We start from the raw sequence: 19,381 nt of genomic DNA on the forward strand, positions 1-19,381 counted from the left end.
CACTGCTGCAAACCTACCAAGACATGGCTGTCCAGCTAAACATACAGCCAAGGAAAGCATTTATCAGAGAAATAGGTGAGAGGGCCTTGGTGACTCCAGAGGAGCTGCAGAGATCCACTTCTCAGGTGGAAGAATATGATAACAGGAAAACTATTAATATGCTTCGTTAATGTGGCCCTCACAGAAGTTTGGCAAGAAGAAAGATATTGATGAAAGATGTAAAGCCCACAAGACCTCCAGTGGATGCGAAAAACATGTAGAAGATGGTCTTCTGGTTGGATGAAACCAAAATGAAATGTTATGGCCTGCTTGCAAAGTATTATGACTGTCACATTGAACAATAATAGTTCCACCATTCATGAGCTAAAACATGGTGGTGGCAGCATCATGCTGCAAGAATGCTTTTCTTCTTTAATCCTGGGAAGAAACAGCTGACAAAATCATCCCCCCTCACAATAAGGCTCTACTTCATTGTGGTTTCTGTGATAAAATCCTCATAAAATACACTGCATTTTGTGGTTTTACTGTGAGCAAATTTAAAAGGCATGAATACTTTCGTTAGACACTGTGAGCCGCTGAAAGCGTTCCCACCTCTGAGTTGAAGCGTATTTGACAAACGTTGCAGGAGATTATTGGCCTCTTTGTCTTTACGATAGGAAGCCCGAAGGTGTGCGTCATCACCGCCTTCTGGACAGGGTCCATCTGAGGAGAGACAAGCCAGAGGTCACATCAGCAATTCAGCAACACTGGAAATGTGCTGGAGATGGCACTGTTGATCCTTTCAATACAGTATATAAGGGTTCGAATGAGTAAGTGTGGATGAGTGAAAAGAGTGAAAAGAGTGAAGGTGAATGATGGAATAAGCTAAATGAGACTAGAAAAGCTGTAAGATGTTAAAGGATGGAGCGGTAATTTTATTCAAACACTTTAATCATGTTATGGACAAAAAGCCCAAAGTACCAGCTCCAAACAATCAACAGTTCTTCATAAAATGTATTTATTTAGCAAAAGCTTATTTTTATATTCATAATTCACATAATTATTCTTTAAAAGATTAGACATAAATGGTATTCAATATGAAATAAGTCCTGTGATTGGGTTGCACATGGAAAAAGCTAAAATAAATCCCCTGGGGGGGGGGGGGGGGGGGGTTGTAAGAAACACAGAACGTAAAGGCATTCGCGTCTCCTTAATATTACATTCCAAATTTAAAACATTGTGCTATAACCTAAAATAAACCATCTAACCCAGTCATTTGCCTTGAGGGTTTTTCCTGCCAGTCTTTTTCAGACAGTTGCAGTCGACTTGTTTGAGCTCCCTGACCTGTTGGTGGGGTTTGAAAAACCACAGAGCTGGGTGTTGGCCTGGTTAAACAGCTAAGAGTACACTGAGGTTTTACTCACCCTGTCATCTCCGGCTCAGACTGAATGCATGTTGCTATATTTTATCTTTTACGCCACAACGCTTCAGACAACAGTGGGAACTCTGATGTCGGTCTGAAATCTTGAATCTTGATTAAATACATTTTTAAATTAGCCTAAATTGTCAAGTCAAGGGAACTCGAGGGCCAAAAAGTGATAATGTTAATTTTTTACTTGCTTTAATTTTTTTTAATAATTTTAAATAAACAAATAAATCAGGTTTTCTGTAGTAAATTAATGTGTAAATCATTGTAGATCTACAGGTAAAAAATGGTTTTGATTATTTGTCAGAGTAAACGATGGTCATTCAGTTTGCAAATTATTTTTAATAATTTAATTTGACTCTTTAATAATAATAAACTGAACTCTTATAGTGAGTTGTTCTTTGAAAACAAATGCTGTATTTTGCAGATTTTATTACACCAAAGTCTGCATTTGAGTGATCAAATGTCATGGGTCATATTTATTATGAAATTGAAGAGAATGTGAAAAGTGTGGTTATTAAAAGATGCATACTTTGTGTTGTACGTAATATTTTCAAAGTAAGATTTTAACCTTTCTGTAATAATTTTTGCCTTAATTAAAAAAATATTTCCATCTGCATCAGCCACCTGTGCTTGTAGATCAAATCTTTCTTGAAATGCAGGTGGGAGCCACAAGAAATCAGTACAAGGGTCACATTTTGGACAAGCCTGTTCTAGCCGATTGTTTCAAGCTATGGTGCTTTGCAAAAGTAGTCATCGCCCCTAAGCTTTTTATGTTTGCTGTTACATTATAGTCTGTATGATTTCATGTGATGGATCTGCAGAAAATAGTTGTTGACGCGAAATGAGAAGAAAAATACGAAAAGAATGAAAATACATATAAATATAGATAATTGTCATATGAATATGTATCTAACCCCTTTCCTTTGAAGCCAATAACAACTTTTGATGCAACCCATTTCTTTAAGATGTCCCATAATTAGTGAAATGAAGTCCAACTGTGTGCAATCTAAGAGTCACGTGATCTGCCAGTATAAAACCACCTTTTTTGAAAGACCCCAGAGGCTGCAACACAGCTAAGCAAGAGATATCACACCATGACGACCAAGGAGCTCTCCAGACAAGTCAGGGGCAAAGTTGATGTACAAAGTACAAGTCAGGGTGGGAATATTAAACTCTCTAAATCTTTGATATTCCCCCGGAGCACCGTCAAGTTCTTTATCTTCGAATAGAAAGCCCAAGAGAGGGCCGCCCACCAGAACTCACACACCGGGCCAGGAGGGCGTTAATCAGAGAGGCAGGACAGAGGCCAAAGGTCACCCTGAAGGTGCTGCAGAGCGCCACAGCAGCGACTGGAGGATCTGTCCATAGGACCACAATTAGCCATACACTCCATAGAGCTGGGCTTTATGGAAGAGTGGCCAGAAAAAAAAGCCACTACTTAGTGTTAAAAACAAAAAAGCATGTTTTAAGTTTGCCAAACAGCTTGAGGGCGACTCCCCAAATGTATGGAGGAAGTTGCCCTGGTCAGATAAGACAAAAATTTTACTTTTGGGCCAGCAAGGAAAACGCTGTCTGGTGGAAACCCAACACATCCCATCACCCTAAGAACCCCATCCCCACAGCATGGTGGTGGCAGCATCATGCTGTGGGGATGTTTTCCAGCAGTGAAGGAAAAGCTGGATGGTGTTAAATACAGGACGATTCTTGAAAAAACCTATAAACCCTAAATTCCACATCCTCCGTGACCGCTCTGCTCCGTTCATGTAGGTGCACGTCCGTCCAAGCAACTACGTTGTTATTATTTTTGCTCATTCATCTTTACAAAGTGGCTCAAACTCAGTCAATCTGGACTGTGAGCATCTGTAAAATGTAAGATTAATCATGATTTTCTGTAGATTCTCAATTGGATGTAGGTCTGGATTGAGACACTCTAACACATGAAGGTGGTTGTATCTAAACATTTTTATTGTTCTACAGAACAGGGGAGGACATTTTCTTGCTGAAAGATGAAACTCCGCCAAGTTTTTTTTGCCTTGGATTAAGATTTATCGCTCATTGAGTTGGACTAACGTCTCTTTCCTTGCTGAGCAAACATGTCCCACAACATGATCCTGCCACCTACTTGTTTCAGTGTGGGGATGGTGGATTCACATTGCTGTGCATTGTTAGTTTGCTGGTAGGCCTAACATATACTCTTATCAAAAAGGTGTGAATACTTTTGTAAGGCACTGCTGCTGCGTGTGTGTTTTTATGAAGGTTTAGTAATTATAAGGCAGGAAAAAATGAAACAGATATTCTGTTTCGTACTTTTGTCCACAGTCTGATTGATGTTTCCCGTGTTGCATCCTCTCCCTGCATTTCTTTGGCCACCTGTTCTCGTCAGGATCTCCATCTGTGCACCTGTCCCTGCTGTTGCGACCTCATTAACTTATTTTATCTACTCCCTGTCTCCTCTTTCACTCCCTCATACACTGGAGCTTTTGTTGCACCTGCTCTCTTTTGCTTTTCTCTTCTTTTTTTTTCCATACCTGGCTGTTTTTTTTCTCTCAACGAAGTGCCTTGTTTGCTTGCAATTACCAAATTAAATAGTTGGAAATTCTAAATGAAATAACAATTAACTTATTATTACCGTAGTAGCTCTTTAACCCTTTAGTCAGTCTGCTCTTTACGTAACAATCCAAACTTTTGGCTTTTTGAGTTACTCTCGTCTTTACTCTGTCTTTGATAGAGTTTAGAGTTATTCGGTTTGTGATATGCATATAACACAAATAATCTGCTTCTTCATATTAAAGCCTTTTCATATTGCACATTTATATCATTCGATTTCAATTTGGCATAAAGCATTGAACCTGTAATTACTACATTAATAGTAACAATAAAGCACAATAACCAAAGAACAATGGTTGGAAAAAAATAACAGAATGTGAATACAGAAAAAATAAATAAATATAGCAAGTTTCCTCAGTGAAAACACCAACCTGGTGAACAAGAATGAAAAGGGTTTTATGCCAATGCTAAACTAACTAACTATGTTATGAGAATGACAGATGAGTCATTTCATGACACTGAGGTTAAAAAAGTCAGTTTCCTTTCTTTACAAAGTTAAAATACATTATTTAGACTTTTCTGTTTCCTACTAGCAACTGGAGGTTATTTCTAAAGAACAATAAATCATAAGGAATGGCGTGCTGTCAGAGATCATGAAAGTCATGCTGACAACTGATTCAAGTAGAAAATTTGACTTCAAGTAACAATCCTCTTCGATCAACACAATATTAATGTTAAACATTGACGCCAGGAGTCCCGACTGGGATGCCGAACAATGAAATCTCCAATTCAGTTTTACAACACAAGCCTGTCTTTCCGAGAAAACTCATCTGATTGTCTCGGGGCAAGAAGTTGGAACCTGGTCAAAAATAGCTGTCTTGTCTTACGTTAACTAGAGAAAGTCATCAGGGTGTCTTGAGAGGGCAGACTTGTCAGTACATGATCTCAAACAGCTATGGTTGTTCTTAGCTTCTGTATTCCCTGTGCGGCCCAGAAAACTCAGCTAGTCAATGCTCTACTATCGCAGGATTGTTAAGAAAACAACCCAGGGTGACAGAAATATTTGATAAACTGACAAACATCATATTTTGTATAAATGTTTTTCTCCAAACAATATAGTTGCTCCACGGTACGGTTCTATTGTTGTTTTTTGTTGTTGACTTTTGCCAATTTGTACTTTTCAAACTTCCTGCAACCTTTAGAGCCAAACTTTAGAATAGTTGTTCATTTTTGAATAGGCCATCTGTCTTCAGCTGACAGGAAGAAAAAAATTGCAGACTTGTGTAATCTTTTCCTGTGCAAAGAGAGAGTAATTTGAATTAAGGTGTGTTGACATCAGTGGTTCCACTGAATGTTTCCTATGAAGCAAGATGAATCACAAAGTTATGCAGGGGTCAGTTTGTCTGAGTGCATGCAGATAAGAACATTGATAGTTTGTTTATGCATCTCGGTTGGTGACCAGCCTGACCTTCACATGAAACCCAATCTAGGAATGAGAAGGAGCCGCAGAAAATGCTGACTGTGAAGTACGCGGCCTGTGACTCTTATTCAATTGATTAGCTGTAACTCATTTTATTGCAGCAAACCACTCGGCTGTGCATCTTTTCAATTATGCTGAAACGGGGTGTGCTGAATAAAAAAGAAACAGCTGTCACCACATCATTTTAGATGACACAATATACAATAAGATAAGATGGGCTTTAATGCTCCAGTGGGGGAAAAATCTGTCTTGGTATAAATAAAACATAAACACAACAATGGACATAACTGTGTCTATCCTCTCAAGAACAAGTGACGAGTTAATAATAAAATGGAACGGCCTCTCTGTATATATTTTAACCTAAGTGCAGAGGGACAAAGGAATGTTTGAAGCAATTACTGCGTCTCTGGGGAACCGCTTACTGCCAGCCTGAAGCCTGAATCTCACACTCTGAATCAAACCACATGGGTAGGAAGTATGTTATTTCTTAAACATGTCTAAGTATGGCTTACAGGAAATACGTTAAAGCCTGGGACATCGACAAGCTCATATAATTTGTATTTTCTGGCATCTATGTAAGTCAGGTGATCTGAACAAGTTTGAACTCAAATAACACAGGTTAGCTACCACACCCCTGACCAAGTAATGCATTGGTGGTTGTGGGCTCCCAGACTTTATATTTCATCCTAAATTGTTGATTGCAAGGCTTTACTGAGATCTCTGGTGCTTTCTTGAAGCTGTTTGAGTTTAACCTATAATGATATGAAATTGTGTTTTTGAAATTGACACCCTGTGGTTTCTATGTTTGAGACTCTTAATGTAAAGCAGGAGGGAGTTCTTCAGTTGTTACCCAGATGTGTGACAAAGTTGGTTAATATAGATTATAGTGGTTTATAGACTGGAAAAGTGGGTGGTATTCTCTGGTGCTCTTTTAAATTACTTCAGAGCTTATTAAGCAGATGGGACCCCTTTGTGTTGTTTACCAATTATAAATTTGAGCAAAAAAAGATCATGTGGGGCTCCTCTAGGTTCCCTTCTCGATATATTTCTGTGTTACCACAGGACCACTGTCTGTCAAAGTGACTGAGTTAATGTATCCATAATATCAATAAAAGGATAGGTCAGAATTTCCTTCACCTTGATGCAGAAATTAAAGACATAATTATTTTAGATCCCAAAAATTCAAGGTGCTATTATTTTACTTAGGTTACAATTAGATAACCGTGTCTTTATAGCAATCTTTATTATTTTTATGAAATCAAAATCTATAATCCACAGCTCATCTATCCATATTTTTCCATGGTTTTAGGCAATAGGACTTTTCTGAGACATGCATGAAAACCACAAAATGAAGACTTGTCAAACCTGGAATGAACTATTCTACATTGATTACACATTCTGTAAAACAATATTTATTTTGTTATTTTGACAAACAAAGTTTGTTGAAATATAAAAATAAAAACTTAGATAAAACCCAGTGAAATCTGCAGGTATAAACTATTTTGTAGGACTTCTAAATGTTTTGCATATCATTTAACAAGAAATACAAATGGTAATGTACAACCTCAATTTGCGAAGAGGTTCTTTGAGTGTTTAAAAACATTAAATAGAGAGAAATACATTGTTTTCAGTATAGTTAGCCCCATAATAATGAAAAAATCCCAGTGCAAATAGAACAGGTTCAAGTTGGGATGTGATATTATTCCCAGATCCAAACTCTGACTTCCGAGACAAATCAAGTCATGTTAGGCATTTCATTGCACAAAACACCAATTAAAGGCATGTGTGGGATGTTACTGACAGACATATTAATAGTAAATGTTTCTGCTGCCCTCTGATAGAATGGCGCCCGGGTGATGAGCAATATTGGCAATATGACTGATTCCAAGTTAGAATTGGCTGACATAGTCCTTTAAATCAGACGTTTAGTAGGTGCATCACTGAATTGTTTGCATCACCGGCATCTCTGTGGCTAAATACTATGTATGCAAAACATAGATCCCGCTCTGTAGACAGCTATTAGGTCTAGATGTGATATGTGTTAATCCTTGAATAAAACAAGCTCAAGTTATTTGCAGTGGGCAACCATAGCAAATTTTATAGTGATAATTGGATAATTTATTGTTTTTGCACATTTCCGTGGTGTCCTAATGTTTATCTTTATATTTATCTATATTTATGTTTATGTACATTTTTCTCCCTATTTTCCACTCATAAATATTGCTTTGTGCGGCTTTGTCTGGAGTGACAGCGGCACAAGGTAGTTTGTCCTGCAACCGGTGGGTTGGCGGTTTGAACCCCTACTGTGACTGTGTCAGTCGTTGTGTCATTGGCCAAGACACTTCACTTGCTTTGCCTGCTGGTGGTGGTCAGAGGGCCTGGTGGTACGAAATATAGCATCCTCGCCTCTGTCAGTCTGCCCCAGGGCAGCTGTGGCTGCTAACATAGCTCACCACTGTCAGGGTGTGAATTAACTGGGTGAATGACTGATTGTAGTGTAAAGTGCCTTAAAGTCATCGGACATCATCAATCAGGGGTGTGAGCAGTGCGTACTGCTAGATTGACACTACCGTAATTTTCATTGACCATCAAAAGGTGTAATTACTAAAATAAAATTGCTTAATGGAAACCTGTCAGTTAAAAAAGTCAAGTTTTTGTTTTTGATAAAACGTTTTTGCACTAGGATCAGGTGGGTTTTCAGCCTTATCGAAATTGTGTATTTCACAAAACTACAATGAAAACAGGTTTTTCCACATCTCCCGAGTTACGTGATCAACAACCAAATGTCACGCAGAAGATAACAGGAAGCGTTGAATCCATAGCTTATCTGTAAAATCAGTGACTACCATTTACGCATATGTAGCCACTCCCAAGTATGAGGGACTTGTCGCTCCAATGCCTAAGTAAGCCACTGACGTCTCCTCTGATGGCTGATGATGAGCGCTAGTGCTGTGGCTGAAATATGATTATCTTATGTAAGTGTTTACATCCGTCTCTGCCATGTTTTTTTAATGATTACATGAACAAACTTATTCTCATGTGATTTTAACTTAATTTCTTATTTAATGGAAACACAGTGATTCCGAAATGTTGTTATTTCAACATTAGCAGACTATCGACAAATTTTTGTACACGTGTAATGGAAACGCAGCCACTGCTAAGGCACTCCTCCAAGCTCTGATTGGTTGTTTCTGAGCAGGAGTGACATATTTCTTTTAAATGGCAATAGGGTCACTGGGAGGAGCCAAAGCAGCTCCATTTGTTTTTGCAAAGATTATCTGTCTCATGTCCTATTGTCTGGACAACGTGACAAAAATTTAACAAATGCATATTTACAAAAGTTACCTACTGAAGATTCGACCTACTTAGTAATATAGCATTAAAACCGAATGCTTTCTAGCCTATAACAGCACTTCCATTATTCAATTCAATTCAATTTTATTTATATAGCGCCAATTCATGAAACATGTCATCTCAAGGCACTTTACAAAGTCAAGTTCAATCATATTATACATATTAGGTCAGATTATACAGATTATTCCCTACATTTGTGTCCTAAGTAACAGCCCAGCTTTAAATTCTGATCGCGTCTTGGTGTGTCTTTTCACCTAATTGGTAGTGATTTAAAGTAGTGAGAACTTACTGCATTAAAGTTGTGGAAGAGGCCGATGCTGGCTGGGTGAGGCGACTCCAGGGGAAACTGGAGAAAAGGCTTCATGTCAAGGGGCGGTGGGAGGATAGATGGGTTCCTGAGGAAGGCAGGGACCGGCGGTGGTCGGTTTACACTTCCTGTTGGAGGGGGTGAAGAAAAAAAAACTCATTAGATGCTAAGATAGTAAAAATAAATCCACTAATCAGAATATCATGATAGATCAGATCTGAGTTTATAAAAAAAACAAAGCAGAGCTAAGAATTGCCTTCACTGTTTTATGAAATGAGCAATATTGTTGGTGATGACTACTGTAAATGGGAAGGTTCAGCTAAACTGCAGTTTTAATGTCATGCAGCATTTATACTAAATATGGTTCATTTGGATACAGACAGTATGTTATATGCAGCTATTGATGTCTACAAGTGCTGCTGGGAAACTTTGTGAGAAACTAAACTTTGCAGTTCCCTGTCTGTTCTTTATGGTTTAGCTTTAAATAAGTAAGGAAATGGAAAACAGCGTAGGGAACAACATTTGCATTTCCAGACGTCATTCCCTGTCCCACTGTCCATCCATCCATCCATCCATCCATCCATCCATCCATCCATCCATCCATCCATCCATCCATCCATCCATCCATCCATCCATCCATCCATCCATCCATCCATCCAAACCTTTAATGGTTAAGTTGGTTGTCAGCTCTCATAAATATTTAACCACAGTCTGCTCATCATAATAAAATCATCATCATAATAAAAAAATAAAACAATGACACATTACTGACTTAGAAAAAAAAATGCTCCATACAATACAAGGTATACCCTTATATGACAGTTTTTCTCCATTGGTGTTTAAAAGGAGACTCTACTGCACTTCAGTCTAAACCCACTCCATCATCTTCTTCATGATTTTCCAGCATTGAGCACCTCTTTCCACCCACACCTCCCTGCTGCCTGGCCCTTTTGCTCACTTTACTCTCAGTAGTAGCTCAGCAGCAGTGAATGCTTGCGCTTGAGGAGTCTGCTGTGATGGGCAGGAGGGCTAAGCTCCTTAAGCCTCACAGCTGGGGCACTGCAGATACCGGTCTATACTCAAATTCTCCCTCTCTAGCGTTCTGTCTTTTGCCAAGCACCGTTTTCTGTTTCCATTTCATGGTCCCTTACTCTGCCTGCCTCTCGGTCCCTCTCACTCCAGCATCAATTCTTGTGTTTTGCTCATCGTCACCTTTTACTCTTCTTGTTTAACCTCTGTGCCAGTTTTTTAAATTTTTTGCTTTAGAAGATAATCACCCAAAGAAAGTGGTGTAACAGTTTCTGTGGCATTGCTGACTATAATTGATAGTCAGCATTGTTTATTTAACGATCCTCTGGTGGTTTGGATTTTGATAAGCTATATGAAAAAATAATGATTAACTATTTAAATCTAAGTTATTGATTGATTTATTATTATATATTATTTTCAAAGACCGCATTACATCCTACTATCATTGATTGTGATACTTATCCCTTTTAGGTCAGGTGTCCCCTGAAATATGACACATTATAAAACCTGGGATCAAACCAAAGTTACCATTAGAACCACCACACTGTTAGGTTTTATTTATTGGAGTCGCATAAACCCATTTCCTTACGTATATTACAGGAAATTACTTTCTGTCATTTGATGTCAAAGCAGATATAAACATCCCAAGCACAGGGAGATCTACATACAAAACAACTAAAACTGCTGAAGTATGAAAGTCAAATTTATGTCTAACACACATTTAAAGCAACAGTAATTGACCATAGTGCTATATATCTAAGCTGCACTTAAAGTAGTCAAATGACATAGAAACATATGGCACAATGTTACATAAAATGGGGGGTAAAAAACCTAAGTAAGAAGCAACACAAATACAATTAGTGGAACTCCTCCTGACTTAAAAGCTAGAAGTAAATGCCGGTTTTCAAGCCAGGTTCAACAGTCTAAAGGCAAAATGACCAGGACCAGGTTCAGTCCTTAGGAGGCTAGCAGTCCGGGCTCATCCGAGGTTGAATAGTACAGCTCTAAGATGAATTTTATTTGGGATTTGCTAATTCTAGTAACAGTAACTTCTGCTAGCAAGTAGCTAGTAGCTGCACGTGACCTGACATTCAACTTTTCAAGTCAGATTTCAGACTCCAGGCGACGTTCTTTTTTTATTTTTTCACTAAGAACTGGTAAAATTGGACTTTCAAGTTTAAAGGGAATTCACTATTGTAACCTCTTACTTGGTAGAACGGGGAAAGAGGGTCAAAGTAGAAAGTGTGGGATTTGCTTATTTTCTTCTCTATGTATACAGATGAATTATTTGTTAGCTGTTGGGGCCTATTGGGCTCTACACAGCAACAAAGTCCACCCAAACCTCAGGCCAACTTTAGTACAGGTATTCTCTTTTTTATTTGGATGCTCTTTCAGGCTGTATTTCAGAACCATGTCGTCCAGAGAGGACCAGAAGAAATAATATGAAGGTTTGAATGTCCATTACGCACTGCACCCTCAATCCCACAGCTCATCTCTAAAGCACCTACAGCAAGGTTTGCTCAGGCTGAGAAAATGGCTGTTTAAACACTTCTGTTTACACTCAACTACTGCAATGGAAATACAAACCTGCACTTAAATACTTTTACACTTGACATTGATGTTTTATTGCAGAATTGAATTTTTTTAATATATATTAAAACTATTTTCTACAGAAACAAATACAATCTCATCTCATCCTGCAAACATTTCATCAGCAAAAATCTGCCTGCGAAAAATCAGTTGATTAATTCACCAGTTTAATTAATCCATAGAAAATCACCCGCAACAACTTGCCTGTAAAAATTTGCTTAGATCAAGTTCAGCAGCTTTTAGCTCAATTGATTACCCCAGTGCGTTGGGCACAGGTGGGTTTCTTAACAGTTAGCCAATTAGTGGCTAACTCTCCAAATTACAGCTGTTGAATATTTATGAAATTTATATTTATCAAACATGTATCTTTGTTTTTATGATAAAACAAGGTCAGTCTCCTGATAGTTTCAAGAATTATTTTGTTAAGAACTGCCAAGTGCATTCTTATAATACTAGACAAGCTTTGTCTTATTATTTACCATTAAGCATTAAAACTCAAGTGCAATTTTCTTTTTGGCATTGTAGTGTAAAACTATGGAATGAATATGGAAAATATTTGGAATCTACAGAGATAAATGGTAGAAAACTACTGTTATCCAAAAAAGACAGTGATGTATGATTTTACAAATATTGACTCACTGAAATCTGAAAGCTAAAATGTAAAAATAATGTTACACTGCACATGTCTTTTCTGTTTTCTCTCTCGAGTGAAATGTGTTTCATAATGTCAGCTGCCTGATGTTTTGTTGTTTTAGGGGTGTGACCTTTGGTATAAGCCCTTAAAAAACTTGATATAGATTTTCTGTCACACTCCATCACATTTTTTATTTTATTGATGTATTCTGAGCTTCTATTTTGATTTGTGAAAATAAATATATCTAAATCTAAACTGTTAAGAGACTGGTGTCCCAAACATTCCCAATGAATGGGTGTGTCATGTGATCAAATGAGCCGCTTGACTTACTCCAGAGATGATTGTTTTGGCTTGAGTTACCAGAAGGTCGACACCTTTGCAGGCGAATGTCTGCAGGTGAATTTATGCAAAGAAATTTATTCAGGGGAATTTATGCAGCAGAATCTTTGCTGCTGATTTTAAAGTAAGAAAAAATCCCAGACACAATTCCACAGTATAAAAATTCAGTGTTATAGATTCAACATCTATAAAGAGTCTATATTGAGACTATATTTCTTCCATAATTTTCCACTAAAAACTTGACACTGGAACAGTAATAGACTGAAAATTCAGCTGCCGGTCAAAAATAACTTACTTATTCAGTTTAATTCAATTTAGATGCACTTATTTCTGTGGTTCAAACTTCCAACAAAATCATGGTTTAATCAAACATTAATACTAAAGCATCTTTCACACAACTTCATAGAATAGAAAGAGAACAAAGTCAACAAAGTAATCTAATGCCTGGTTTACACGGCAAGATTTGAAAATTGTCGGCTGATTTTTAAAACCTAGGAAATCCAACACATGATGAGAAAAAAATCGTAGATATTACAGGTTTGCTCGAACAACGTGTAGTGTCAAGTTAGACAGAGAGCACAACACCACACCTGAACAGATTTCACTAGGGAACATTTAGATAGTCTTGCAAAACCTCTCGAGATAAAACGTGAGTTTAGAGGAAATAAACTTGGCCAACGAGGAAGAAAATGGCGATAGTTTGTGGACTAATTTAGACAGAGAAAAAACATTATAAAAAGAAAGGGTGTTGGTTAAAGAATTGGAGACAGCATGAACAGGGATTCTATGTTTGCTACACTATGATGTGGAGGTGAGCTGTTGGGGTTTAGAGTTGCCTTTAAATGTTAATTCCTGAAGATTGTAGCCTAACTCGTCTTATATCATAACCTACTGCTGTCATGATTTAGTTTTTTTTTTTGTTTTGGACTTTTCTGCACTAGAAGTTTCAGCTGTCACCTCTCAGCCACAGAAACCCTCCAATTAGTTCAGGCACCACTCATCAGCCCAGAGCCGCTCCACCTGCTGCCACTAATCCGTTCTTACTCTGCTCACCTGTTCCCCAGCTTTCATATACCTGCCTCACTCAGCCACTCACTAGCAGATCGTCTCATCACCTCACTTTTATAACTGCTACTATTTCACTGCAGTGTGCTTTCCTTTGTAATGTTTTCCCTTTGTCTCTGTAAGGTTTTTCTTTCCTATCTAACTATTACTTGTTTGTGCATATACAGCACTTTGAATCGTCTTGTTACTGAAAAGTTGCCTTGCCTAGGATATCGAGCCAAGACAATCCAATATGTTGAATCTCTGATTTCAGGTCAGAGCAGTACTGACGTTGTTTCAAGCAGACTAGATAACTTAACACACCACACACAGCAGGAATATCTAAGATTATCTTAAGAGGTATCCCGATAATTGGGGCTTCCTTAAGATTGTTGGAAGGGCAAGATCGGGACAAAAATTGGGCTAATTATCTTGCCAATTAAATCGATTAATTTACTTCGTAGCAATTCTTTGCACCATTACTCTGCAAAAATTTAAAGTCTTGAGTATCTTTACATTTTCTTTGTCCTTAAAGGTCCACTGGGGCTTATCCCTTGTGGTCAACTGCAAATGGGTACACCTTGGACTGGTTGCCTGTCTATCATGGGCTAACAAACCGATGCACTGTTGTGCACACGCAGTCATGCTTGTGTATAACTTAGACCAGAGAATTAACTTAACATCTGTATTTTTGATTGTGTGAGAGGGCCAGAGTACCTGGAGATAACTCATCCAAAACCTCTGCATAAAGTTCATAGCTTTAAATCCAGGACATCCCTGCTGCAGGGCAACATTACTTTGCAAATGCTTCACTATGCAGACGGTACGCTGTAGACTACAGTTTAGCATATCAAGACGTTAAAAAAAAACATTGTGAATCATTTGTATTTAAAGCTTTGGCCATGACTAGGAAATTTATTACAAGATGAGCAGAATATGATCCTTTTCACCCCATCTTCCAGCAATTGTTTAAATTTTCTTTGCAGGTCCTAGCAGCAGAACTCCTATCTGGAAACAACATGGCTTCTGATAAGGACCGTTTACTCCAGTGTCCCAGGTTGTTCAAATTCACATGTTTTTATGTGCAACCATAACTAATGTTACACAATACATGTGACAGGCCTTTTTAAAGAATAAATATTGGACCATCCGTCTTTTATAAATCCGTTCAGATCTGCAGAACCAGAAATGCCAGCAGGTGAATCAATACCAGTGCTGGATGTTGACTGGCCGCAAAATCTCACTGTCAGTCATGGTATCATTATTCAAACAGTACCCTGGTGAAGGCTGGTCTTGCTGTTTAGCTTTAAGTAAAGGAACGTGTGAGAGTAACACATTATTCGGTTGAGTGTGGCAGTTTTATTATGTACTTCAGAATGACGCAGGGCAATTTCATGATGTCCAGCTTCCATCAGTCTCTGTGATGCTCTGTCTCTCACCATCTACTTTATATGGCAGGGACCTAATCTTTGAAAACGGCACGCAAGGTTTAAACAAATACAGTCCAGTCATCATCAGCATGGTTGTCAGATTAATTTTAAACATTTATAGAAACAGATCTTGCTTAGAGATGAAACTAGTACACAACATACAACTTAAAAATTGGGTCAGAAACTTGAATTTCTTGTCAGTTTCCTCTCATCCGCTTTGGTGAAAATCATTCAGTCGGTGAAAATGATACCCTATGTGCTGTGTTCACCTTCTGACATTAAATCACACCAATCATTTTCCAGTTTTTCTCTAGTTAAGATGAAAAAATGGATGTTAAGATAATCATGAGCAAGGTTAACTCATGACATTTGAGTTGGATTTAACAGCACACCAAACACTCTTCTTCCGTGCTTGATATTTAAAAAAGGATATCAGCAAAAGAACTGTCTGGTTCATACTGGCAATATCCAGTTGGCTTAAGGTGCCATTTTAATCTGTTCAAACAATTACATTCAAGGTTAAACACTGACTGTCCACCCATCAAACTATTCAGGAAGATAGTGTTTCTGTCCCTGATTGGCCATCAAACTGGCCTGACCTGAACCCCAGAGAGGATATGTGGTGTTTTGTGTAGAGGTAGATAAGAGACAGCAGACCCATCAATGCAGAAGACTTGAACGCCACAATCAAAGCAATCTGGGCTTCCATTACACCTCAGCAGAACCTGTGGCTGATCGCCTCCATGCCTTGTCGCATTGATGCAGTAATTTATGCAAAAGGAGGCCCAACCAGGTACTAAGTGCGTAGAAATTAAGTCCGGCATTTTTGAATGCCGGACATTTCCCTTCAAAATATCCTTTCTATCAGTGTTATGTAATATAATTTTTTTGACTTCTTAGAAATATTTGTTCATACTACCTGTAAGCCATTATAATCAAAATTACACGAAATAAAGGCTTGAAATATGTCACTCTTAGCAATTAATCTGTATGGTACTGCATATGAGTTTCACTTCCTGAAATCGGCGTAATTTTTTTTTTCTTCCTTTTTATGATATTCAAATTTTTTTTAGACATACCTGTAAACATCTTGTTTCAACTGCATGTAGTCTAAATATCCTGATTCTGAGTGCATTTGTGCATTTCCCTAATGCAACACCACGATCACAATGTTCTCCTGCAACTGTTTAGCTAGGGAAAATTAAGAAATCTATTGTTCAGATTTAGATTAGGTTACAGGTACTTATTATGAATTCAAAAGAGCAACTAAACCAGGTGGTAAGTATCTTAGTTCAATCTAAAGCTGCGTTCGGGCATTTAGCCAATAATGTCTCAGCTGTGAGGATTAATACTGGCATCATCGCTGTTTCCTTTCCGGTTAATGAAGCTTATTCCCGACACGCTTCTGGTAAATCTGCACCTCATTTTACGCTACATTACAAGTGAAAGGTCACAGCCCATCTTCTATAATAAATCTCTATTTAAGATGCAGACATTTTCACTGGAGGGACGTTCTTTACAGTGCCACGTTATGCACCATTGCAGAGCTGCTCAGTTTGGTGTGTGTGCAAGCGTTGCAGCGTTATCCCCCCTGACCTACCCTCCTTCTGAGTGATTTACAATGACATCAGATAAGCGAACGGCGTGACTCTTCAGCAGCAAACACCCCGGGAGGGGGTGGAAGCATTGATTGGACACATTCTGAGGAGCGTTAAAGTGTTAAAGAGCTGCCAAACTCAATAAATCCAGCAACCAGTATCTACAGCTCCTTCACATCACTAAAATGAATGGCATCTTACTGACTTTCCTTTTTCTAATGCAAATGTTTGGGTGATAAAAATATCAATGCCAGTTTAATAGCTTATTGAATTTTTTGTGAGTTGGGATAGAAGGGTGTTTGATCAGAAATGAAGAGAAAACTAAAAACCAAAACTGATTTCCAGATTTCCCAAAGCACATTGTGCTCACACACACACACACACACGCGCGTGCGCGCGTGCAGGCATGCACAATCCAATAAGATGTGACTAAGGCCTCCTAAATTGGCAATTCATTTAGCCAATTTAGCTTTAATGATCATAGAGGTAATGCCAATGCCAGAGACGTTCGTGGAGCCTCTCTGTATTCACGTCCGTCTCTGTGCTCTACGACGGCTTCAGGTTGGAGGCAGACAGAAGACTTTGCAACATGCTGTCTACCAAAATGTGATTTGGGTCTGAAACGCTGTGGGGTTTGCCAACAAAATAGAAAAAAAGAAAAAAAATTAAGCCACCTTTGGTTACAGGCCTGTCAGCTCGACAATGCCAGCAGAGGCACATCTGCATCTAAATGGCCTGCTGTGCAAAGATGACTCTGAAATGAGAATCTGTGGTGGATTAGCCCCCCCCCCCACCCTACCACCACCACCACCCCAGCCCCCAATCACTTGCAAAATGCTCCGCTTACTGTCACTGCAGCAAGGTGGGAGTGAGTCTGTTAACCCAGAAACCCACCACGTGACCATTCTGTTTGTCTTCCCAAAACGCCATCATGACAAATTAAAATTGTGCAAAAAAAAAAAAAAATGTTGATTGCACATTTTGGTAGCAGATGGCATTATTTGTGCACTTTTGATTTATGACTCTTGATTCTAGTTTTGCTGCAGCAACGCTGAGCTGTTCATTGCCGCATTTTGACAGAGGTGATATTTATAACCCCTCCGGTGCAAAATAAATGCTCTAAACTATTTGTTACACCAACCCCTCTCTTGTGCGAGGTATAAATGCAATGCAGCTGTGTTTGAGGCTCCTAACCTTTTGCAGTGGAAGATGGCTCTGTCTTAATGTCGCATGCTGCTGCTACTGCGAAGGACTGAGCATGAAATCCAATTTACTGCAGCTCAGCTTACCCTCAAGTCAGAGGCAGCTATATCAACCTAGGCGGGGGATGGACGACCGTGTGCAAGCTCTGTGCACACACAACCGCACACAAACCTTTTGGAATCTGAATGAAGGATGCTTGAAGAAGAGTAACTGATGTGCTCAGGGGTGATAAATGTTGAGTTGTTCTGTGTGTGATCGGGACGGTGACGAAAGGGCAGAGTGAAGAGGGGAGCTGAGTGCCGGTGAAGGAGGACGCGGTTGATTCCAGACTGCACTTTGTTTTAATGATAGATGCTCTGCACTCCAGTAGCCTGACTTAAATGCCGGCTCCCTGAGAACTCTCACAAGTCCTCTTTCACTGAAAATGTGTGCATGGGTGACTCTACTGTCTGCTCACAAGATTAGCCAGTCCATTTTCCAGTCGACGTTCTGGTTTCACGCAGAACCTGCAATTAAAGAACATTTTTTTTCTATTTTACGCTGAAGGTTTTCTTTGCACTGCTCTCTTCGTCGTTTTTTTTTTTTTTTTTTTAGGTTGACTGTTCTGATTTTTTTTTTCTTTGTTGTTTTTCCTGTTCTGAAGAATCATTCGGTTGTAAAAAGTAATTCAGAACCTGGAGATGAGGAGCGCGAGCTGGCTGAGACATAATAACGGTATGTTGAGTGGCTGGAATCAGCAGAGCGAGAAAAAGAGGTCTGGATGAGGGGAGGAGATGAGGTGGAACGAGGGGGAAAGCATGGGGAGGGGGGCGCTGCATGTTTCGAGGTGAGTCCAAGGTGAGCGGCGGAGGGTAAAGCAGGCTGTTAACCTGCAGGTTAATGTACAGAACAAACGCCAGCTGCCTTGAAGGCAATCACACTCCCTGGTGTGCCTTTTTAAAGAACAACATGTAGCACTGTCACAGCGAAGAAAGCTGTCCCGTCAACACCTTTCTAACCTTTGTCATGTCCACTATACAATGTCATACATAGATGAACTGTTTTATATCATTTTGGCTTTGTACCTCGTAAACAAGTATTAGGATTAGCGATTTAATATAACTCTCCAAACCAACAGGCTGGAAAAGGTTGATCGTTCCCCTAGTTAAATCATGAATTTACTTTGATTAGCCTACATTATTTTAAAGGCGAGTTCACACCTAGGTCTGAGGGCTGCTTTACTTGTAGCATTGAAAAGTGACTTAAACAGAACCTGCCTGAGCAGATGCAGTGATGTAAAATATAATAAAAACAACGCATTAAGCCTCAATGTCAAAAGATCAGCGACAGATGAGAAAGTCACAGGCATCAGTCTGGCAAAGAATTTCAAGCCTTTTGAAGGCTTTGAGACTCTGGTAAGCCTACCTAGAAGTAGCAAG

The 19,381-nt window shown here is 38.9% G+C and overlaps 1 protein-coding gene across 3 annotated transcripts in view; it reads right to left on the bottom strand.

Moving 5' to 3' along the window:
* Window positions 1–19,381, bottom strand: part of LOC105937033 (zinc finger protein 385A) — a 54,619-nt gene that overhangs the window by 18,100 nt on the left and 17,138 nt on the right. For 2 of the 3 annotated variants that reach the window (XM_036151938.1, XM_036151940.1), the window contains exons 2-3: window positions 9,079–9,224; window positions 592–702 (exon numbers count right to left, since the gene is read on the bottom strand). In XM_036151938.1, the coding sequence (XP_036007831.1) occupies window positions 592–702; window positions 9,079–9,224 (257 nt within the window). Of the gene's footprint in view, window positions 1–591; window positions 703–9,078; window positions 9,229–13,701; window positions 13,709–19,381 lie in introns of all 3 variants that reach the window. The other variant, XM_036151939.1, reaches the window with a different exon arrangement.

Source organism: Fundulus heteroclitus, chromosome 20 (genome assembly GCF_011125445.2).
Source record: "Fundulus heteroclitus isolate FHET01 chromosome 20, MU-UCD_Fhet_4.1, whole genome shotgun sequence".
In the NCBI taxonomy this organism is placed as follows: Eukaryota; Metazoa; Chordata; class Actinopteri; order Cyprinodontiformes; family Fundulidae; genus Fundulus; species Fundulus heteroclitus.